This window comes from Cydia pomonella, chromosome 15 (assembly GCF_033807575.1).
Source record: "Cydia pomonella isolate Wapato2018A chromosome 15, ilCydPomo1, whole genome shotgun sequence".
NCBI lineage: Eukaryota > Metazoa > Arthropoda > Insecta > Lepidoptera > Tortricidae > Cydia > Cydia pomonella.
Window position 1 is genome coordinate 3,164,668 of NC_084717.1, and position 24,234 is coordinate 3,188,901.

Below are 24,234 nucleotides of genomic sequence, written 5' to 3' on the forward strand. Positions count from 1 at the left end.
AACCAGTATCAACTTCTCTAAAACAACCTTAAGTAGGTATTGTAGTTACTAGAGGCAGGCCACTTATTATTATCTTGATTATAAATGTTTATCTAATTGACAATGATTAATATGACACATTATAAACTATCAATCATTAAATGCAATAAGCAAAAGTGAATTGCAATAAAATGGCTTCATCAAGTAAGCCAACTGAACTAGAGTTCATACGTAGTAAAAGAGACAAGCCTATGCTCATACGTGGTGGCTACAAGTATCACTTGAATTTGACTTATGATAACGGGAAATCATTATGGAGATGTGCTAAAAGAGGTCAGTGTAATGCTTCGGTTACGTTGTGTAAGAAACGTGAAAACCTATTAAGTGATAAGAAACACAGTTGTCTTCCCGATTTCGTACGGAACAAAATTGACAAAGTGTTGGATACATGTAAAATTCAAGTGCAGGAAAATTTTGAACCTATACAGCAAATTTTTGAGGAGCAGATAGAAAATTTAAAAGTTGAATGTAAAAGCGTTTTTATTCCGACGTATAAAAGTAAAAAGGATTCACTAAGACGATCTCGATTAAAGGCTTGGAATGTACCAGGTACACTATTTTCGAGTTTAGAAGATGTTGTGATTCCGACCATACTATCGACGGATTTTTTGATAGCTGAAGATGGTGACTCTGACAAAATACTGATATTCGCTACAAAGTTAGGTAAAAAGTATATTAAAAAATCCAAAAAAGTATTCGGTGATGGATTATTTAAAGTGCCAAAACCATTTAAACAGCTCTATACGCTACACATTGACCTAAATAGCACAGACGAATGCACTAATTTAATCCCAATAGTGTATGCCTTTCTCCCTAACAAATGTCAGCAAACATACCACCGTTTGTTCCATATCCTTAAAAACAAATTTGGATTGCAAGTAGAACAATATCGTTGCGATTACGAATTAGCAACTATCAATGCTGTTGAAGAAATATTTCCTGAGGCACAGGTGATTGGATGTTATTTCCATTTTCAATACGCTATATGGAGAAACTCAACCAAACAAAATTTTGCAGACAGTAAAGAAGGAAGGAAAATAACTAGATTGACAGCTCATATAGCATTGTTGCCTGCTTCAGCCATTCCAGAAGCGTGGCTGTCTATTCAGGAACTTGGAGAAAACGTAGTGGGAATGAACGATTTCATCGAATATGTTGATAGGGAGTGGATTAATATTATTACCATCAACAGATTCTGCTGCAGTTCTGAACGTCATCGAACAACAAATATGGTGGAAAGTTGGCATAAACGATTGCAGTCAAAAGTTAACCGGAAGTCCACATTGTTCAAATTCATTAATCAATTGCGTAAAGAAGGAATTCACTACAATTATGAAATTCGTAAAAGCGAAGTTTATTACGATGTCAATAAAGATCTCGAGCTAGCGTTCTCTACGACGAAAGCTTGAGCAGACTGATAAAAGATTATTGCGATGGGAAGATAGGCGTAATAAGATGTTTAAAAAAAATTGTCACGTTAAGATGGATCCAATATAATAAGTATGATCAATAGAAAACAGAGACACGTAGTTAGTACACTCACGGACATTAATTGTTAAGCCATTTGGGGTTCAAGTGATTTGTATAGTGAGATAGTGACTTTTAATATAAAATACATAAATATAAAAATGTAACCAATTGGCGAGCCTTGTTTTATTTCTTTCTAGCATGGCATATAAGGTCAACGACTTTAATTTCGGACCCATTTTGTACCTTGTAACACAGTAAAATCTTTAAAAAAACCGCAGTGTCTGTCATATTGATTGTCACTGTGACAAGGTACAAAATGGGTCCGAAATTAAAGTCGTTGAACGTATTTATTTGTATAGTCAGATAAATATTGTCATCACATAGTTGCTAGCATAATATAGTTGTTAGGCATCCAAAGTAGCCAAATAGTTCGGTACACCATAGATTTTATATGTAGTAACAAACTATTTGACTACTTTGAATGCTACGTACTATATGACGCTGACTGTACAGTGGGGTTCAAAGTTGCATGGACAGTTTATGAATGAATTCATTCATAAATTGTCCATGCAATTCTGAACGCCACTGTACATCAGATAGATATTGTTATCAAGAGTAGCCGAATATATCTTAACACGACTTTATCCCGATAGCACCAAAGGCGTGTTAAGATAAATTTGGCTACTTTATGTGGCAAGATCTATCTCATTCTGACTGAAAGAAATATTTTTAGGAATATCACTTTTGACAAGACCATGTTTGGCCAAACGAGCCTTTGACAAAAAGCACATTTTGACGAATCGCACTTTTGACAAAACCATGTTTGGCCAAACGAGCCTTTGACAAAAAGCACATTTTGACGAATCGCACTTTTGGCAAAACCATGTTTGACCAAACGAGCCTTTGACAAAAAGCGTATTTTGACTAATCACTCGTTTGACCAGAGGCGGATAACCCGTTTTATCACTCGTTTCGAATTTCCTATTTTTCGCACTTTTATCGTAATGTACTATTATGTAGCTTTAGCCCTATTTAGTACGAAAAAGAATAGTAAAGCAGACTTGTTAATTTTTTTCTCCCAACAAGAGGCAGGAACTTGTTTTTCGGCGTTGTATTAGATATAATACATTCAACGAGATATATATTTATACTCAAGGACTAACATCAGTAGAAAATGTCATAAAAAAGATTTTATATCATGGACATTAAGTGTACGATTCCTTACCTTTGTTTGAGTTTATGATCGCCGTAAATTCCATTTAATGACAACATTGTGATGTTTCAGTAAAGGTATTGTCAATGCTCTAGCAAGTTAGTGAGACGATTGTCATTGTTCATTTCTTGCAAAAGTGCAGGCGATGTTATTAAACAAGTGCGAGTCGGACTCGCACACCGAGGGTTCCGTACTTTTTAGTATTTGTTGTTATAGCGGCAACAGAAATACATCATCTGTGAAAATTCTATCGCGGTTCATGAGATGCAGCCTGGTGACAGACGGACGGACGGACGGACAGCGGAGTCTTAGTAATAGGGTCCGACGGTCTGGGCTCCATAAAGCTTGTCATCGGGGACGTCTAGTTCGCCCATGGTGTCTTTTTAGTTTAGACTTACCGGCATACGTTCTTCAATGCCGCCGATGGGGAAATTCATGATGGATCTGACTGTCTGGGCTCCATACAGCTTGTCATCTGGGACGTCTAGTTCGCCCATAGTGTCTTTTTCTTTTCGCTGCGGACAAAAAGATTGTTATGTTAATGTACCATCATAAGTGTGTTTTAATTTGCCTAATGCCAAGAATATTGGGACCAATCAAGGCGATTTTGCGACCGCATGCAACACTTCAAACGTATATTTCATGTTTAATGAGTAAAAGGACCATGGGCAACTTTGTATGGAGCCTGGACCCAACGCCAACAGAAATGAGAGTAAGGTCATTAGATAGGTATTTCTATGCACTTCATTTTGTTCTATGGGCACCAAGCGGAATTCCATTGCAGAACTGAGATATTGGTATTTTAGCCAAAATGTCGTCACCCTTATTACCTAGGCAATAGAGTCCAAGTAAGTAAATTAATTACTGCAGGGTAGATGTTCGCGCACCGCCGGGCGAGCACACTGAATGATTTGCCGCGCTGGCCCGGCGGTGGACTATATTGCCTAGGTAATAAGGGTGACGACATTTTGACTAAAATACCAATATCTCAGTTCTGCAATGGAATTCCGCTTGGTGCCCATAGAACGAAATGAAGTACATAGAAATACCTATGTAACGACCTTACTCTCAACTCTGTTGGTATTGGGGCCATTTTGACGCATAGTCCTTTTCTTCTGTCAGATTTGGACTGTCAGCCCGGGTAAGGGCTATGCTCATTTCTTAACTTAGCGGGAAAGAGTACGTGTCAGTTATGTTCCTGACATGAGAAACATCAGCTCATCGCCAACAAACTGTCTCGCAAAAAAAAAAAAGATATATAAACTTAGATATCAAAAAAAAAAAAAAACTTATTCTCAGGTCAGGTAAATACATTCGGAGGAGTACCCCGCATCCGCGTATCCTCGCCAAACAGAAAGATATAATGCATAATACCTACTGCAGCGAATCATCGCCACTAAGGGTCGGAGCGTTCGCTAAATTTTATTGTATGGGAAGTTTCATAGACCTCTATGACGTTGATCAATCTGTTAACGGTGGTTGGTGCAAGTGAGGAAGGGCCCAAGAGGGTTGTTCGTACGCAAAGTTTTTTGGTGATAGATATGTGTTCGGCCAGCATGAGCAGTTGGAAACAGGGATCGGAACCGGTTTTTTTGCAAAAACATGGAAATAACCATATATTTCGGTTTATTTTATACTCAAAATGTAGGACTCAGTTGTGTTTTTAGGTAACGACTTCGTATTATTAGATTGCCCGATTAGGAATGAAAGAATTAACAAAGAACGAAAAAATACCGTTTTCGTTCCCATACAAAAAATACCGGTTTCCGATCCCTGGTTGGAAAACCGGCTGTGTTTACGAGAATTGTTTTAAAATCTCTCAAAAACGAAACATTGTTTACTAAGATAGTACTCACAATATTGCCTTTGGTATTTGAATCTGAATTCAACTCCATATTTTTGGATAACTTATCTTTCTGCGGCGAACAACACAATGAATACATCGCCACTTGTAGTCTAGATTCTAGTGGCCTAATTAGATTTAAACTTTAATTAGGTTTTAGTAATGGAACGACGTGTTATCACTGCCAAGGTAATAGGCAATATGCATTTTGCAATGGGAATTGGATTTTCCATTAAACTTAACACTCATTATTTTACACAGGTACCTAACCTCAACCTATATCGAAGACGACCGGTCTGGCCTAGTGGGTAGTAACCTATGAAGCCGATGGTCCTGGATTCGGTATCCCGGTAAGGGTATTTGTTTGTGTGATGGATGAGCGTGATATTTCTTCCGGAGTCTTGCGAGTTTTCTATGTATATTTATAATACAGCCACAGCCAGGGATACATGGAACACTTTGGGGGAGGCTTTTACCCAGAAGGGGTCCACACACCTATGATTTCATTTTAGTTCTTATAATTTTTCTTTAATAATTAATTTTATTTTCTACTTATGTTAAATGTATATTTATCTTTTTACTACCTGTAAATCGTTGTGTGTGGAACTAAATAAAAATATTATTTTTATTGTATTTTTTATTTTTTATTTATTTATACTACTATATCATTGAAGCAGGCAGCAAGCTTCTTAAGAATCACTATAGGAGATATTACGCAAAAGTCTGCGTAGGGGCCTCTAGCACATACTGAAGGCCTACCGCTTCTTTACTTCACTTCGAGAGAAAACTCAAAGAACTGTTTAAGGCATAGTATGTATGAGTTATTCTGTGGTTTAGAATATGTGCAAGTGTTGCTCTCTGGCGGCAAAACATTAAAGAAATACTCCCTATTGATATTAGGTGAAAACCGCATGAAAATCCGTTCAGTAGTTTTTGAGTTTATCGCGAACATACAGACAAACAGACAGACGCGGCAATATGAATGGTTTTCTCGACACTTTTTGAGTTTATGGATTGGTTATGTACATTAAAATTATTCGTGTAGGTAGGTACTGACTGATAACGTGTCCGTGATAACAAAACTTAGGAAAACCTTACTGTTACTGCTAAGTAAAAATAGTTGGATATGCAGTAATAAGGGATGATAAATTATTAAAATATTATGAGGACTAAACGAATAATATTAGGACAGTTAATAATACATACCATTTTAACCGGCTTGCCGTCGGCACGCAAACACTTTGTACATGCCATGTTTTATTACCTATTTATATTACTCCAGAATTTCACACAACACGATTTATTGTTAAAAAATACACATAAAATTTCGAAAATCGCTACAAAAACTGACAGCGAGAGCCAAAAAGACTTTCTGAAATTTGAATTTGTCAATGACAATTTCTTTTTTTTCTAAACTACTACGCAAGTCCGCGCGCAGACAAGACACGTTCAAGTTGCGAAGTTATTTTAGTCCAAATGGGACTAAAACGAGTTCCAATGCTCGCCGGGAGAAAGGAAAAGAACCGGTTGCGCTCTGATTCTTCAATTATTTGGCCACGTACGTCGCAGTTGAAAGTCCGAGCTCAACTGACGTGTGATCTTGAAAACTTTACCAAGATAACAGCTTATCAATTTACATATGGTGACCCCCTCGCAATTTACATAGATAATTTACTTTAAGTTTATTTATAGTGAAGTGTGAGATAATAGACTGGTTGCCAAGCATGTTTATTTGGTTTAATATCATTTTGGGCGTTTGTTTAAAAACTAACTTTAATTAACAGTCCTTTTATTGATAAGACCAACTTTGTAACAGTTGGTCTTATCAATAAAAAGCGATCTAATCAAAATATTGCAACCACTCATAGTCTTATATACGTAAGGGCTATTGTTGACCAACAACCAGCAGTAGGTATATGTATAATAAATTAATAATATATAATGAAAAGTTCATCACACAAGCACACACACACACACACACACACACACACACAAGCACACAACACACTTCTAGGTAATTATCCTAACAGTATAATAAACAATAGTAATAGTCCAATAGTAAATATATATAAACATATATAATACGGGTAGTTGAAAATGTTGTCACAAACAATAGCTGATATTGTATACGTATATACTTAATTAAGCAAAATGATTACCCAATTTTTAGATTTGTGTACCAAGGGTGGTTCCCTGATCCCTATAAGACAGGTTTACCTAGTTTAGGGCTCAGGACACTATTCCTAGGCTTTCCAACAATAGAATGCTTCTAAAAATGTAATACTTTTCTACTGTGTAATAAGCTGCAATTTTGATACCTAAATAAATCATTTTTCATTTTCATTTTCATTTTTCATTAATTAAGTTTAAGTATCATATTCAAAGTGTATGATTTCGATCGGTTTGATACGAGTAGTAATTAAACACTACGGAGCAGTGTAATCTAATTTTAATAATGCAAAACATAATGAAGCGGAAATCCTTAAAGGGAAAGATAATCTTATCAAATACCAATTTAATTAGTTTTGAGACTAGGTATTCCTGCGACTGCACTCTGAAACTAAAGGAAGCCTTCTTCATAAGCCTCACCTATACTTCATATAATACATGTAAGCGAAAATAACATTATCTGTCTTTATTTTAATATTTATTTACAATAACAATATACATAATGGATATATACAGATGATTACTATAACTAGGTTATATCTAAAATAGGCCCTTGAGGCATTGTACCAAGGATGCTGGCGGCATTTCCTCGTTGTATCGCAATACTGATACGTTGTGCGAGGAAGCCGCCAGCCCTTCGGTCATCAGTTACGTCAACCAGACGTTTCGCGATTTCTCCAAAAAACTTGTGCACGCTGGGACCCTATGGACCTAGAGTTTCAACACCAAATGGTACATAATGGTACTCTCTACCGAGGCTCTTATATTTATTACGTTTCAAAATTTCGGCGCTTTCCGCCGCTGCGCCCGCTTTTACATTAGTTCATTGGAGGTGGGACGGTGTCTTTTACATTTTGACGGGTAAATTACTGAACCGATTTTGATAAAATTTAGAATGTTGGTGTTGTGTTAGAGATGACTTTATTATTAGGTATTGCCAAACATTTTTGGCACACAAGCATACAACAAATTGGCTCTTGGACACCACAATTCTAGACTCTGTAATAGACTAACAAAAGTAAGTATTTGGGATGACTGGTCTGGCCTGGGTAGTGACTGTGCATATGAAGCCAATGGTCCCAGGTTTGAACCCCAGGGCAATTATTTGTGTGATAAATACAGAATTTTGTTCCAGAGACAAGGGTGTTTTTTCTATGTATATAATAAGTATGTTTTTATCTATATACCCAAGCCTCAATGCCGGATTTAGAGGTCTGGAGGCCTCAGGCAATAAAGGAGAGGAGGCCCCCTGGCCCCAAATTATTTTCCAAATAAAATGATAAATTTTCCGAAGTCTCTATTGGGGACCCCTCTTTTGTAAAGGCCTCGGGGCTGTAGCCCCGGTTGCCCTTCCCTAAATCCGGCCCTGCCTAGCCTAGTATCCATAGTACAAGGTTTGTTCAGTTTGGGGCTAGGTCGGATTTTATTTTATTTTATTTTAACTGTGTAAGATTGTCCCCAAATATTTATTATTATTCATTTATTTAAAAGTCTCACGATGTAGACAACTTGAACACGCTTGACTTGACCACTGCCAATCTCATTAGCAGTGGCCATTAACGGCATGAAACATGTCAAGTGATTTTCGACTTAAAATACCTGAATGTCCCATTTTTAATATACTTTATGTCTGTGTCTCATGGAAGTTTTGTTGTTAAAATTGCAATTGACAATTAGTTCCTATAAAATTGAAATTATGTTAAGAATCAAATTTCTTTCTTCCTAGCGTTGTCCCTCAAGTAGCGTTGTAGCTCAAGGGACCCTGGCGTCCGCTTTAACAACTAATCCCAAGATTTGGCGTAGACACTAGTTTTTACGAAAGCGACTGCCATCTGACCTTCCAACCCAGAGGGTAAAACTAGGCCTTGTTGGGATTAGTCCGGTTTCCTCACGATGTTTTCGTTCACCGAAAAGCGACTGGTAAATATCAAATAACATTTCGTACATGAGTTCCGAAAAACTCATTGGTACCAGCCAGGGTTTGAACCCGCGACCTCCAGACTGCAAGTCGCACGCTCTCACCGCTAGGCCACCAGCGCAGCTTTATAAACGTTTTTCATAGAAAATTCTACTAGCTTGATTTTCTTTTTATTACAAATTTTTAGCATAGATATTGTTACCAGATATAAATATATGTTACTCAAATGTTCATGGCAAGTTTCATGTTATGTCATCATGTTGTTTGAATGAGAGTGCAACTTTCATTGTATGGCAATATGTGTCATGTCACTCTTAAATAATTGACAAAAGTTGTCATTCAAACTACACAATAATGATGTATGAAAAAATATATGTACCTCCAGGAAATATACACCCCTGCTTTAATTATTTTTTCAACAAGATATTCAGAATCAGAATCAAATACTTTATTCCTATTAACTATAAGCTAAAAGCATACATAAAATAGGTAGGATTAAAAGTTTATCACGAAATAGTCTCGCCTCAGCATAATACTGACCCAGTCAGTGCTGATCTTCCCGCGAGACCATTTGTGGGCCATAATCGCAGCCCCACAACACAGCCCTACCAAAAGCTGAATGAAGCCTTTGCGATGGCGACCAGCGCCATCTTGCCTGCTCGCTATGGCTGTAGTTGACAATGACATTGTTGACTGACAATAACAAAAGGGCCATGCCAACAACTCAAAGTAGATTTTTACCTTTCATTCATCTAAAATTGACTTTTCCTACATATTAGGTGCAAAATATTTCATGGTACAGTTGTAGAATAGATAGATCCTTTCCAGTTAAGATAACCTTTACTTGAATTATGATTAGTTGTTCTCCAATCTCTCCAAAACATTATTAAACCATTATATTTACTGAATAAATTATTCAAGGAGATTTCCTTATGTTCTCTTCTCACATTTGATTGAGCAATACATTGATATAAAAAACGAGGTATGTGCAATAAAGAGATTTGTATTGTATTGAAAGCACTTAATATGCCAATATTTTGCTATCCTTGCAAGAATCAGGATCACCACAGTTCAATGAGGGCAGTTGGACAAATATTGCGACTTCCTCTAAGACGACATAGAGCGTCATAACAGGGGTAAACTAAAATCGTTAATATTATGAATGAAAAATTGATATGTTGTACAATGCTGATCCGTGTAATGGATCAAAATTCCAACAGGCGTTTTTCATTGTCAAAAAAACACTTGCAATTGTAGCAGGACACAGTAAATTATGCACGTAATTTTGCTATCTTGTTGTGGAAAGTTAACCTCAAACACAAAACGTTATGTTATTGGGAACGCCAAATAATTACAACTGCCACTACGATAAGCCTGGAATATTGCAGGATACCGGCGTTTAGTTAAATTTGACTGATGGACTATACTACCTATAAGACCAATGTTATTATAGATCATTGATTATGCAACTTACCGCTACGATTTTTGTTGTGGTGAAGTTTCGCTGGTCCGCAAGTCGAACGACGCATCGTAAGTTCTTTGATGAATGAACCAAGGCAGATGTTACTTTAAACATGGACATCGCCATGATTTAGTAAGAAAAGTATTATAAATAAGTTTATAATATCTTTTTAGGATTTTGAACGTCTGCCTTCTATTTTAGTTTGACATTGACAATTTTGTCATCTGTTTCGTGTTTTCGTTCACTCATTGAATCTATAGTCATTGGATATAAATTCATTCGTTCTTTTAAGTTGCCAACGTAAAAATAAAATACAGCGTACATCTTTTATCAAATTTATCAAATGAGGATAATATCGATTTGTTAATCATATATTAAAATTTGAAACAACCAACATAACGAAAATAAATTAAATCTAATAATCATTCAATTAATTAAAATGTAAAATTTTATTTCTCTGTAAACAATGTTTTATTTTGAGCGCATATTAAGATAGTGCTGCCTCTAGTGGCGCATCAGGAAACTATAGCTTCGCCTCGGCAGTGTTCGGCTTTTCTCGGCTCAGTCACGCCTAGACTTGTTCGAAAAGGGAAACCAAATTCATTCCACGACGAGCAATGTACGACGGCTGATGCCCTTGCCGCGGACTCATTGTGCAAACGGGCTCCTCTCCTCGGACTAGGATTTTTATAAGTGTAATGTTGTGAAATAAGTCGTCAATAGTGGTGTTTAGTGTTTACATTACAATAACAGTGAAATACAGAAAGAATTGTGTTCAGTGGTTTACTAGTGTTTGCAGTTCAATACCGATCGTGGATTCCAAAGGATTGTTTCTATAATCGAGAGATTATCAATACCAAGGTGAGTTTTAGTGTTAATCTTGCTTTACTGCAGTGAAAAATAGGTACTCGTGGCATTTATATTGGAATGGCTTCCGACTATCGACTCGTGTGCGCGATAATGGCTGACTTTTCTCCGTTCCCTGCGTCTCGAATGCATTCGTAGTTACAACGCGCCCGTTTAGCTACTTCGCAATAGTAGCGCTAGTGATAATTGTGTAGTTTTTGTATCGGTCCGCGTGCGTAGGTGGTTTAGATTAGGTCGAGTGGGTGGGCAGGGAATGCAGCGAAGTCAACAAACGAAACTACGACCGGTTGGTGTCGGTCGTGGTGCGCTAGGTAGTTATAGCGGGCAGTAGGCGGCGCCGGGTCCGCTGCGCTCGTGGCGTGCATCGGCGGCTCGCGCCAGCGGATCGATCGAGCGTCCAAGCGGGCCCAGCTTTAAAATGATGTTTGTTTGCAGGTCTCCCGCTCTGCTGTCCCCGCACTATGCTAGTGCTGTTATAGCGAGCCACCATACATATCGAAGCTCATTATTCCGCCATGGCAATCCTGTGAGTATTCGTAATCGGTGTACTATCGGTGTATTTAGTTGATCCAATGTTTGTTTTTATCGTTGCCACGTTGAGTCCCGTTACGAGCATGCCATATCGCACTTTTGTTTTATCCCTCCCCTGTCTGATAATGCTGACTGAGGCTTTCGTCGGTGTGACCTTATAAAAGCACTGACCGCGCCGGGACAGCCGTGACCGAACATTCCAACGACCAACCTATTTTCGTTCGGTTCATTGATTGAACGTCTAATAATAATTACAGTTCGCTTTGAATTGTCAAGGCGAGACGCTACTATCAGCCGTAAGCTGCTTTAATGATGTGAGAACAATGAGATGATTAATAGACGACCGGTCATGACTAATTGATTTTCGTAATTAATCAGCTAGTAATGCATGCACGAATTGGTTGTTAGTCGTCGTTGGAAGCGGTCACTAAGCGTCGTCGCTTGATGTCGCGAACGCTCCGATCGCACTAGACCTCTCCGAACTCGAAACTCGCGCGGACATTCGTAACACACTCGATTATAGGCTCAATAACACACGAGGGCTTCGCCGGACGCAAATATAGGTGTATCGAACATTTGTACAGTCCCGCTGCATCTCATGAGGGCATCTGACTTTTATAGGTACACAAAAATTACTGTTTACTTGACGCGACATCGTTTGGTCCTGTTCAGATGCTGCGGGAACCGCGCGGTTACGAAATCGCGCGATTCCAATATATTTTACCATCCTAGGAGTTCTGTGCGACCTCGCGGTTGTCTCACTCTGAACGGGGCTCAGACTGAGGGAGTCAGACGTCGCCGTGAGATGCAGGTAGCCGAGTGGCAGGGTGTGGAGCGGTGCGGTGCGATGGGAAGCGGACGCGGCCCATGCTGAGCGGTGTGTCGCTTGCAGGCGTTGGGGGGCTCGAGGCGGGGGCGGCGCGCCGCGGTAGGCCGGGCACATGCGCGCGCGCCATGTGGCGAGCCCTGCTGGCCCTGGCGCTGGCGCTGGCCGCCCGCGCCGACCAGGACGTGGTGCGCAGCTTCAGCGACCCCTCGGCGGCCTCCCTCTTCAACCACCTCGTGGTCGACCGCAACACGGGCCGCGTCTACGTCGGCGCCGTCAACAAGATCTACCAGCTCTCCCCCGACCTGGAGGTCGCGCAGTCCATCGTCACCGGCCCCGTCAACGACTCCGCCCAGTGCACCTTCGACTGCCCGCCCAACTTCATCAAGAAACCGACCGACAATGCGAATAAGGCGTTAGTGATCGACTATGCCACCAGCCGACTCATCACCTGCGGGTCCGTGCTTCAGGGGCTTTGCTCCGTGCGCAATCTGCACAACATTTCGAAAGAGGTGCGCGAAGTCCGCGAGCCTGTGGTCGCCAACAATGCGTCGGCGTCGACGGTCGCGTTCATCGCGCCCGGTCCGCCGAACCCGCCCATGACACAAGTTATGTACGTCGGCGTCACCTTCACGGGCAACTCGCCCTATCGCTCCGAAGTTCCTACTGTCAGCAGCCGCTCGCTAGAGGAGGACCGTCTATTTATGATAGCCCGAACGGCGGTCACGACCGGCACGAGAATGTTCGTCAATTCATTATCCCGCGAACGCTATCCCATAAAATACGTGTACGGCTTCAGCTCAGAGGGATTCAGCTACTTTCTAACCACGCAGCTACGAGGCGTGGGATCCGACAGCTATTACAGCAAGCTAGTGCGAGTATGCCATGATGACGAAAATTATTACTCTTATACAGAAATTCCGATGTCTTGCACGGGCGAAGGCGGACGCAATTTTGGATATAATCTAGTGCAAGCGGCGTTCGTCGGGAAAGCCGGCTCCGTGCTAGCGGGTGAGCTCGGTATTACAGCGCAGGATGATGTATTATTCGCCGCCTTTAGCCAGAGTGAAGATATAAATATGAACACGCCGTCAGACTTGTCCGCTTTATGCGTGTATTCCCTCAAAGCGATTCGACGCAAATTTATGCAAAACATAAAGACGTGTTTTAGCGGCAATGGTTCTCGGGGCTTGGATTTCATATCGCCATCCCATCCTTGCATCGGAACTAAGTTACAATCTATAAGTGAAGATTTCTGTGGCTTAGACGTGAATACGCCTTTAGGAGGAGAGCAGCCGGTAGAGGCGGTCCCGGTGGCCGTGTTCAACAAGAGGCTTACTGCTGTGGCAGCCACGTCAACGGGCGATTATACTGTAGTATTCGCCGGAACGGCCGAGGGGCATCTGAAGAAAATCGTCGTTGAGAGCGCCACTTCTGCATTTGAATATGGCGACATCGTCGTGGATGAAAAGTCACCAGTTAATAAAGACTTATTCTTTGATACTCAATTGATGCATTTATACGTAATGACTGAACGTAAAGTGTCTAAAGTGAAAGTTCAAGAGTGTAGCGTCTATAAATCGTGTTTGACGTGTCTCGGAGCCAAAGACCCTTACTGTGGATGGTGTTCTCTAGAGAACAAGTGTAGCCTCCGATCGGACTGCCAGGACGCAGCCAAAGATCCCCTATATTGGATCTCGTACCGCAGCGGTCGTTGCACTACGATTACTCAAGTGACACCAAATCAATTGCAACGAACGACTGCAAGGACATTAGACTTAGTTATCGAAAACTTGCCTACACTTAATGGACAATTTCTGTGTGCATTTACAGCTTTAGATCGTACTTTAATAACCAATGCTACTAGGAAGCCTTACGGCGTTAATTGTACTACTCCGCGCACCGACACGCTCCCACCGATCCCCGCGGGCCAGCATCACTTCACGGCCAAGCTGTCGGTGCGCACGACTCAGGGACCCGATTTTGTGGCGACTAATTTCACGTTCTTTGACTGCAACACGTACAGCTCGTGCACTCAGTGCGTTAGTTCCTCGTTCCCGTGCGACTGGTGTGTCGACGGACACCGTTGCACTCACGACACGGCCGAGAATTGCAGAAACGATATATTAGTTACCGGTGTCAGCAGAATAGGTCCCAGTTATCGCTCCGGGCCCGGTTTCTGCCCCACTATAAACTCCACTTCAGACGGCTCGAACGAAATCCTAGTTCCTTCCGGCGTCAAAAAAGCAATAAAAGTTAAAGTACACATAATCGGGCAATTTATAGTCCAGACTCGATTTGTTTGTCAGTTTAATATCGAAGGCCGCGTAACCCATGTGAATGCTCAACTTCTTGCCGATACTATATATTGTGAGCCCGTTGAATTTACCTACACGTCCCGCGCTCCTAATATTACCGCGTCTTTCGCCGTAATCTGGGGAGGCTCTAAACCGTTAGATAATCCGGATAATACTCACATACTCATTTACCGTTGTAACGATATGGCGGATAATTGCGGAATTTGTCTTGCGCTCCCTGAGAAATTTGGATGCGGCTGGTGCCAGGGCTCGGATAGGTGCGAAGTTCAAGAACAATGCGGCACGCCTAGTGTTTGGCTAAACCGTACTCAAACATGCCCTAACCCGGAGATTCACTCGTTTAGGCCGCAGCTAGGTCCGTGGGATGGGGGTACTAACATCACTATTGAAGGCATAAATCTAGGTCGCAACATTTCCGATATTTATAACGGCGTCACTATTGCGGGTATTAAATGCCAACCAATTATAGAACTGTACGTTAAAACAAGGCGCATTGTTTGTACCGTAGACGGCCCCGGCGAAGAAGTACCACGGGATGGCCCTGTTGTCGTCAGAGTGGCAGATTATCGCGGGGAATCTAAGCATCATTACGCATTCGTCAATCCGAAAATAAACTCTATTCAACCGAAATACGGTCCGCAATCAGGGGGCACTATTTTACGTATCACCGGCGAGTATCTGAACGCGGGAAGTAACATTCAAGCATTTATCGACGATTTGCCTTGCGCTATTCTGACTGTGACTCACGAAGAAGCAGTTTGTAGGACGAGTCATTCTTATCAGCTTAAAATGGGTACATTACGTATGCGTTTTGACAACGGTATGCGTACTTTAGAACGCGAAAAGTTTGAATACATAGAGGATCCCGAGGTAGTTGCAGTTGAATCTGGCCCGCCGCTCGCGACACAGCGCAAGCAGCCTAAAGGAATTCCATCCGGGGGCATAAAGATTAAAGTAATGGGCCGTAATTTTCATTCTATTCAGTTCCCTCGGATGTACGTATATCACGACAATCGACCTTACATCGCGCCTTGCCACAGAGTCGACTTTCAAACACATCTCATTTGCGAGTCTCCCGGGATTGAAAGCGCCGGGCTCAGCCTAGATCCGGATAGGCCTTTGGAATTAGAATACGGTTTTTACATGGACGACGTGCAAAGCGTGCAGAATCTTACCAGCAAGACACATGACGCTTTCCTGCTTTATCCCGATCCGTATTATGATAAATTTGACGAGGACGTAAAGTATTATAAATCAGAGTATTTGACGATAAACGGTCAGAATTTAGATAGGGCGTGTACTGAGAGTGACGTGGAAGTTCACATAGGAGAAAGCCTTTGCAACGTGACGTCTCTCGCAAGACACCAGTTGACTTGTCGGCCTCCCTCGCGAGACGAACTGCCCGACGGAGTTGACACACCCGAGGTGGTCGTCAAAGTAGGTCGCCATCTCATGTATAAGATCGGCAAGTTGTCGTATTCCTCGCAGGCGGGCCTACAGGCGGCTATCGGAAAGCCAGTATTATTCGGCGTAATCGCCAGTATAGTTATACTCATATTAGTATTTGTCGTGTTTTTAGTTATGTATAGGAGAAAATCAACTGAAAATATTAGGGTACTGAAGAATATGCAGGAGCAAATGGATATTTTAGAATTAAGGGTAGCTGCGGAATGCAAGGAGGCGTTTGCGGAGCTGCAGACTGAGATGACAGACTTGACGGGAGACGTGACGGGTGGGATTCCTTTCTTGGACTATCGCACGTACGCCATGAAGATCTTGTTCCCCAACATCGACGACCATGCCGTCCTCCAGTGGGAGCGTCCAGAGCTTATTAGGAAAGATAAAGGTCTCAGAATGTTTGGACAGCTTATTATGAACAAAACATTCCTTTTATTATTTATTCGTACTTTAGAAAGCAATAGATATTTTTCAATGCGCGATCGTGTCAATGTTGCTTCCCTTATTATGGTAACTTTGCAAAGTAAAATGGAGTATTGCACTGACGTTCTGAAAACCCTGTTGGCGGAGCTTATCGAGAAGTGCATGGAGGGTAAAAGCCACCCTAAACTGCTATTGAGGCGAACTGAGAGCGTTGCTGAGAAAATGTTGAGCGCCTGGTTTACTTTTCTCTTATATAAATTCCTCCGTGAATGCGCTGGCGAACCGCTCTATCTTTTGTTTAGGTCAATGAAAGGTCAAGTAGACAAAGGCCCCGTAGATGCAATAACCTCTGAGGCGCGATATTCGCTCAGCGAAGAAAAACTTATTAGGCAGTCGATAGATTTCAAACCGATAGCGGTGAGCGTGTCCATATCCCAACAAACGATCTTCGTGAGCGGCTTAGACGCTACGACGGAAAACGTACAAGTAAAAGTCCTCGACTGTGATACCATAAGCCAAGTAAAAGAGAAGTGTTTAGATGCCATTTACCGCGCTACTCCATATTCGCAAAGGCCGAGTCGTGACGAGCTAGACTTGGAATGGCGCACGGGCGCCTGCGGTCGATTAATTCTGTACGACGAAGACAGCACTACTAAATGCGAAGGCGAGTGGCGCAAACTTAACACCCTCAACCACTACCGCGTGCCAGACGGCGCTTGCCTCAGTCTAGTTGCTAAACAGAGCTCCGTTTATAATCTGTCCAACATGGAGAAAAACGATAAGTCGCACACTTATGAAACTCTCAATAGGGGTAAATACGGCTCCGCCAGTCCGCCGGCGAGTCCTTTCAAATACGAACACGGCGGCGGCTTCAAGTACTGGCATTTAGTTAGGCACCACGATGGTGACGCACACAAGGAAGGGGAGCGCGGAAACAAAATGGTCTCAGAGATATATCTCACGCGTCTCCTTGCCACTAAGGGTACGCTACAAAAGTTTGTGGATGATTTATTCGAAACTATTTTCAGTACCGCGCACCGCGGATCCGCGTTGCCGCTCGCCATAAAGTATATGTTCGATTTCCTCGACGACCAGGCACTACAGCACGCTATCTCAGATCCCGAAGTAGTACACACTTGGAAGAGCAATTCGCTACCGTTACGCTTCTGGGTGAATCTCATTAAAAATCCTAATTTCGTGTTCGACGTACACAAGTCTAATACGGTCGATTCGTGTCTTTCGGTAATCGCTCAAACGTTTATGGATTCGTGTTCCACGTCCGATCACATTCTCGGTAAAGATTCGCCATCCTCTAAGCTTTTGTACGCGAAAGACATTCCGGTATATAAGGAGTGGGTGGAACGGTATTACGCGGATATTAAGTTGATGCCGGCGATATCGGATCAGGACATGAACGCAATGCTAGCGGAGGAATCGCGCCTCCACACGAAGGAGTTCAACACGAACTGCGCACTGAACGAGCTTTACGCGTACGCGGTGAAGTATAACGAGCAACTGATGGTGACGCTCGAGGAGGACGAGTTCTCGCAGAAGCAGCGGCTCGCGTACCGCCTCGAGCAGGTGCACGGCCTCATGACGCACGACTACAACGTGTAGGCTCTGTCTGCTCCGCTCGGGTAGTCGCGCGTCGGCTGCCAAGCCACCCACCGCCATGTATATAACGCCCTCGCACATATCTATGCTGGCAACTTTTGTATATATTAGATAGTGTACAGTCTTAAATATTGTAATTTTTGTATAATTTCAGCGGTCCGATGTCGTTTTTTAATTTTATATAATGAACTTTGTATTGTTTTTACACGACGAACTCGGCCGGCCCCGGTCGTGCCACAGTATGCATCGTAAAATAAAATTGTGTATGTCTGTCTATGTGTGCTCGCGTCGTACGAGTTAATGTTACGTCGAATCGGTGTAAAATGTGTGTCGCAAACGAAATCGCATGTAAGCTCGCCGGCGAGCGCGAGGTTCGCTCGCTGACGGGCAATTTTTAAATTTGTACTTGCAGTCTACTTACGAAATAACCGACAGTGAACCGGTGAACGATTCCATTAATAAATATCGTCGAATGTACGTTGTGTTTTGATTGTGCACGGCGCAGCGCCAGGTCCGCAAGCCGCCCCGAGCCCCGACGAAAGCCCCCGCGGCAGTATCAGCAGGGAGGACGCACTGAACCGTCTCGCCCGGGCCTCTCGCGAGTAATCAAACCCCCGGTCTCACTCTGTGGTGTTCGCACGTCACTGTCCTCTCACATGGTCGTCGCTTTGTGTCCGTGTCGCGCGGGGCCCGGCGTGGCGCGTGCCGTGACGTGACGTGTCGTGGCGAGACGTGAGGTGACGCAGCCCTGCTGTTTCAGCCGGTACGTGCGGATCGCGGCGCGCACGGCATTCGCGGTCGTGAACAACTTGTACTGCATCCCCGCATACGTGGTGTGGATGATGGCGCTGCGCCTGATCAGACCCTTCTGCGCCCCCCTCTATTGGAAGATCGAAGGGCTAATGTACCACTGGCTGCTCGCGATGGTGGCGCTGTGGTCGTGGACGGCAGGATATGAAAGTAAGTCATTTTCACCTACGAGCGCACGCCGAGCGGGCAACAGGAAATCGGTCACCATAACCCGCGGCTAAAAATAATTGCTCCACGCTGAGGATGCTTCCAGATGTGATGAATTACACTTTTAGTCACACTATACGTAATTTGAATACAACTTTCTTAGAAACTCCTCGTGGTCTTAATGACGAAGGGAAATATAGTCTTAATTTAGCACAAGTAATCAACATTAAGACACTTGAGTTACATAGTCATAAAATTGTTATTACAAATTTCTATTGCAGCAATTCAAGCATGGTTCATAATTTAAGTTTTAAGACATATTTCTTGTTCCCAAAATAAACTGTAACATGTGTTGTAAACTTGAAACGCGATCCCGTTTCTGTAGTATAATCTACGCTTTTTTCTTTTCGCTGTAAACTTGGTCCGCCCCGAGCACTAATACTCGAATGGCGTTCGAAGGTAAACAGCATTGCATTGCACTTTTATGTAAACTTAACCATTGTTCGTGGAAAACTGCATTGTTTGCAGGAGAGATTCTATTACAGTTTATCAGCTCGGCGTGCCCTCAACTTTGCAGTTAAAATAACGTAAATAATTCACATTTATCGAGGAAAAACAGATAAAGCTATAAATCATATTTTTAAAATTGCCTTCGCAACAGTAAACCAAGCGTCGCTTTTCGCAGTTAATTAATTTCGTAATGAGCTCAGAGTACGATAAAGTAAATATTTCTGTAAGCCGAGTCGAGCGGATGTCAAACAAAGTGAACAATAAACGGGCGCTCGACCATTTTGTTTAAAATTAACTTACTGATACTGTTATCTTATTAGTCTTGTAACTGATGAATCAGGCCAATACCTACACACAGTGTCTATGTAGGTTCATTTGACTGATAGGTTCTGTTTGTCCAAAATTGAACTCTATTTCTTACAAATTCACCTCGAATACATTTAAGGAATTTGATTTACGTACCATTTCGTACCTTATCAGAGTGACAATCAGTATGAAAGCTGGGATATGATATCATTACCTCTCGGTATGTCACTGAAGATACGAAGTGGTAGAGAAATTTAATTGCTACGTTCGTAATGGGGTAATTGAATTGATCAATAGTATAACCACAGGGAACAGTGTTTAGGACGGTTGCCAATGCGTTGGCCTTGTGGTTAATATTGCATTATGTCATTGCTGGACTGTTACATGATTCCTACACATATATTTTGTGCAGGTTTGTAGCAAAAGTAGCACGTATTCTAGACACGCCTTTATTTACTAACTTGATACCAACTGACATTTTCTTTGTTAAGTTTAAAGATGTTAGATAATGATCGTCGTTACTTACCGACCTAGAAACTTATCGATCAAGTTAGCGAAATACAGGCCTTGCGACAAAGGTTACAATCTAACTTTTCAACAGAGTTAATGTGTCTAAAACTCCGACATAAAGTGTTCGTCCCTTACCAGCTACTGGAGTATGAGAAGGACGAAAGTTTTATGCCGGACGCGAAAAATATGCTACCGGTGTAGGATTATACATTCTAGGTTTAAAGGCAGAAGGCCACTGCGGCGTAAGGTAAGCACGCGAGGCATTTAAGATAATTCCATTTTTTTTGCTGTTGTTTTTACTCTTCATTTGAATACGAAGCGAATGTGATAAAACTTGCGTAAGCTTAACCGTGCGCTGCAGTGGGTTTCTGACCAAAAAAATACGTCGATGGTCAAGAAGAAATGCTCGCGGTAAGGTAAGTACCATTTATTGTTACATTAATATCTTACAAAGTCTCACGATGACATCATACGTACTATGACCAGGAAAAACATGACATGAGATTTTTTGTCGTTATATCATCCAAGTTATCGTTATCTCTCGGCATGCTTGGCCACTGTATGGTATAATCTGTATGTATATTTAAGTGACTCATGGAATCCGGTGACGTTCAGTTAGCAGCTGGTCGCTCACACAGGTTATTAAGTATTTAGACAACGTCGTGGGGCTGGATGTTACGGTCAATATTTACTAATCCTTTGTAAAGGTCATATAGCATACACACAAGCAGACTTACATTGAAAACACAACGTTGATACAATACAAATGTAGCATCAAATCTTTGACAAGAGTCAACGTACAACTCATCGGCATCATTTTTTAACCTTATTCATAAAAATATGCACGCTTGGTGAAGCGTTCCAACTAACTCTTATTCCATTTTTGTATGAATAATTAACCAGGCGCTAAAAATGTAAATTAGGTCATTTTCTCTTTCACATATTGTCTGAGAGACGTTTACAGATGTAACACGCGTGTAATACATCAATATTGCCTCATCCTGATGTTTATTGCCGAGTAAAAGTAGCTTAGCGACAGTTTCGATGCGTGTGACGACAATACGCAGATAATCTAATTTACAGATATCCTCTTGCGCAATGCATTAGATTCGTGTGTGGGCCCATAATTGGTTTCGGGTTACGAACAATAGTTGCGAAAGCAATGGGTTCAGTTTGGTCGTATTGACCTTATGCGGCTGCGTAGTTTATGCGCGCCGCGCGGAGGACGGTCGATGACCGCCCCCCCACTCGGCCGTCCTGCTAGGAATGCCGTCCCCCCTCGTCATGTCACGTTGCATTTCGAGTGGCGAATTTGCATGCCACCGACTCCGTGTGGTCTCGGCTTCGTGCTGGTGAAAGTATTGTATCATGTTTCTCTAGAGGCTCTTCGTCTCCGCGACCTCGTTCTAAGTGATTGATAGTTCGCTTTATTTTCAGTCTTTTGTTACGTTAACGTTGGGCCGATTAATCAGAACTTTACCGCTCGCTTGACAATGAGAGCGAAAATGAATAAGCAACATTTGGAATTCGAAATTGTTTACGTCCAAAATTGATTAGCAGCAATACAATTAGACAGGCGCGTCACGTTTGAAATTAACATTGAAAGACAAAAGTGAAACAAATGTATATTCGAGGGGTGTCCGCCTACGTGGGCATTACTTTGATCGTCGCGTGTAATAATTCAAAGAGTAAATTCCTTCGGCCACATCCTTCGATTGTAGTTTTAAATTGAGATCTTCCTGTGGTTGGAATCAAGCGGAACGTCTGTGGAAATCTGTCCCTTATCGCTGTTTGCTTGCACAAGTGTAAATAAAATATACAGCCGCGTTTATTGAGGTCGCGGTGCCAGATGTCGGAGAGGACTAGCATTTTTGCAGCGGCCGGCAATTTACATTAACACTGCTGTATCGAACGGGAACACGGAAATTCCGGGCTGCAGTTTTCGTTAAAAGTTTTGCGACATTGCAATTTGACTTTGTACCGTGAATCACATCCGTTCGGGAATGAATCAATAATCACCTTAGTAAGTTAGCTTACTTCTGTGTATTCGTGACTCATTTTCCTGTTAAGATAACGTATGGTGTATAGCACCAAACACTTACATATATGCTTATATTATAATATTTTGTCTTCATGTTATCAAGCTTTTATGTAACAACTATTAACGTAGTTCAATATCATCCAATTCAATCATACAGTATGGTGCGTGCTCAAAGACAATGGAAATGTGAAGCGCGCATCGGAAAATAACAAACAATACATTCCCACAAAATATTTAGAACACGTAACAATAAAATTGACGTTGGCAGATATTGCGTTAGGCTAGCGTAGCACTTTATGAATTGGGGACGAATTCTCATATAGATGTTATGTAAAGGCCGTATAGTTGGCGCCCATGAATTATTAATAATTTACACATGTAGCTTCCAAAGGTGTCACTACATTTACAATGTAGATACCATCGGGATTTGTCGTTTCCGCGTCACTGACTTTATGTAGCGTGTTGTAAAAGCCGTGCTCGGTCTAAAGCAGCAATTTCTGTGCAAGGACGACTAGCCGCCTACCACGGGATTAAACCATCTCCCAAATATATTACAGCACACGTTTAACAGTCCTGTATTTGAACGGAGCCTGCAATGAATGTCGTAATAGCAGCATTTATCGGCCGGTCTCGTAGTACAGGGTCAGGCCTATACTATTTCATGCTCGTGTAACAAAGAACTGGTTTTCTCGTTGAACAGTGAGACTTTATGGCCCACTCATCGGACAACGAAGACTAATTTTAGATCACTTATATGCGTCAGCTTGCATTTGTTTTTAATGAGTAATTGCCCGCTGAGACATTTTACACTTTTTAGTTTTATCTTATTTCTTATAGCCGGGTAGTTAATTCATTCATCCCGTTTATTTGTTGTTGGTACAAGCTTTAAACATTGTAAATAACATTTGTGTTGAACATTTTCATTTTTGAAGACAATACAATAAAAAGATTAACAAGAAAGCAGTTTGTTAACAATCAATATTTAATCCTTCGCGTGTCAAGACCGTTCAGTAATCTTTCAGTAACATTTATTTAATTCAAGGTTGCGTAATGTAATCTAAATCTATACTTCCTTATCATACGAGTTCGGACAAAGTAAACCATATTGAATAACACATCGACACTTACTCGTACGTATCAAATACCTACCTTACAATTAACAATAGTTGACATATTTTAATATTTTTTTAAATAAAAAAGTTTATGACGTACATATTAATTAATATCACATGTCAAAAATAGAAGTGCTGTTGTTTAATGTCACACATTAATGATGAATGTGTGAGAATAGAATTCACCACAAAATCACTAGAGCCTGGCGCAGAATCGTGCCACCCGACCGCATTGTCAACGTAATGATGTGGACTCTGTAACGAGCGATTATCTACTTTATATCTGAAAGAGTAAGACCTTTTTTTATTCGTGCTAGTAGGTAGTAGTCTATATATTCCAATCGACTATTTGTGTCCTAAGTATTTCGCCCGCGGTGAACCAGTATAATAACTGTAACGTTGGGATGTGTAACTACCGCGTAATCAGAGCTCATACATACACTGGTCTTGCTCAGATGCACACTAAACGTGTTTTAGAAATTATTCAGCTCGAGAAGAACCAATAGTAAAAACTCGTTGCTTGTGTGCGTGTGTCATTGTTTGTGACCATCGTTCTGTCACAAGCGGCCGTTTCAAGTAGATGTCTTCGTTCTTGAGGCCAATTCCTAAAGTTTTGATATTAAAATGATGTCTGTCCGTGTCCGTGC

General features: G+C 41.7%; 2 protein-coding genes across 5 annotated transcripts in view; one reads left to right on the forward strand and one right to left on the reverse strand.

Annotated features, from left to right (window-relative positions):
* LOC133525574 (fumarate hydratase, mitochondrial-like) overlaps window positions 1–10,350 on the reverse strand; it is a 56,823-nt gene extending 46,473 nt beyond the window's left edge. For 2 of the 4 annotated variants that reach the window (XM_061861878.1, XM_061861880.1), the window contains exons 1-2: window positions 10,127–10,350; window positions 3,121–3,237 (exon numbers count right to left, since the gene is read on the reverse strand). In XM_061861878.1, the coding sequence (XP_061717862.1) occupies window positions 3,121–3,237; window positions 10,127–10,240 (231 nt within the window). In that variant the 5' untranslated portion in view covers window positions 10,241–10,350. Of the gene's footprint in view, window positions 1–3,120; window positions 3,238–5,771; window positions 6,147–10,126 lie in introns of those variants that run through there. The other 2 variants (XM_061861877.1, XM_061861879.1) reach the window with 2 other exon arrangements.
* Window positions 10,351–10,683: 333 nt separating this feature from the next.
* On the forward strand, window positions 10,684–18,628 carry LOC133525571 (plexin A3). Its single transcript, XM_061861872.1, has 3 exons — window positions 10,684–10,975; window positions 11,417–11,507; window positions 12,405–18,628. Exon 3 carries the CDS (start codon window positions 12,467–12,469, stop codon window positions 18,152–18,154), a length of 5,688 nt encoding a protein of 1,895 aa, XP_061717856.1. The 5' UTR covers window positions 10,684–10,975; window positions 11,417–11,507; window positions 12,405–12,466; the 3' UTR covers window positions 18,155–18,628.
* The last annotated feature ends 5,606 nt before the right edge of the window (window positions 18,629–24,234 follow it).

What these genes read in the sequence shown, in the direction of transcription:
- LOC133525571 (XM_061861872.1), top strand. Translation starts at nt 12,467, where the DNA reads ATGTGGCGAGCCCTGCTGGCCCTGGCGCTGGCGCTGGCCGCCCGCGCC.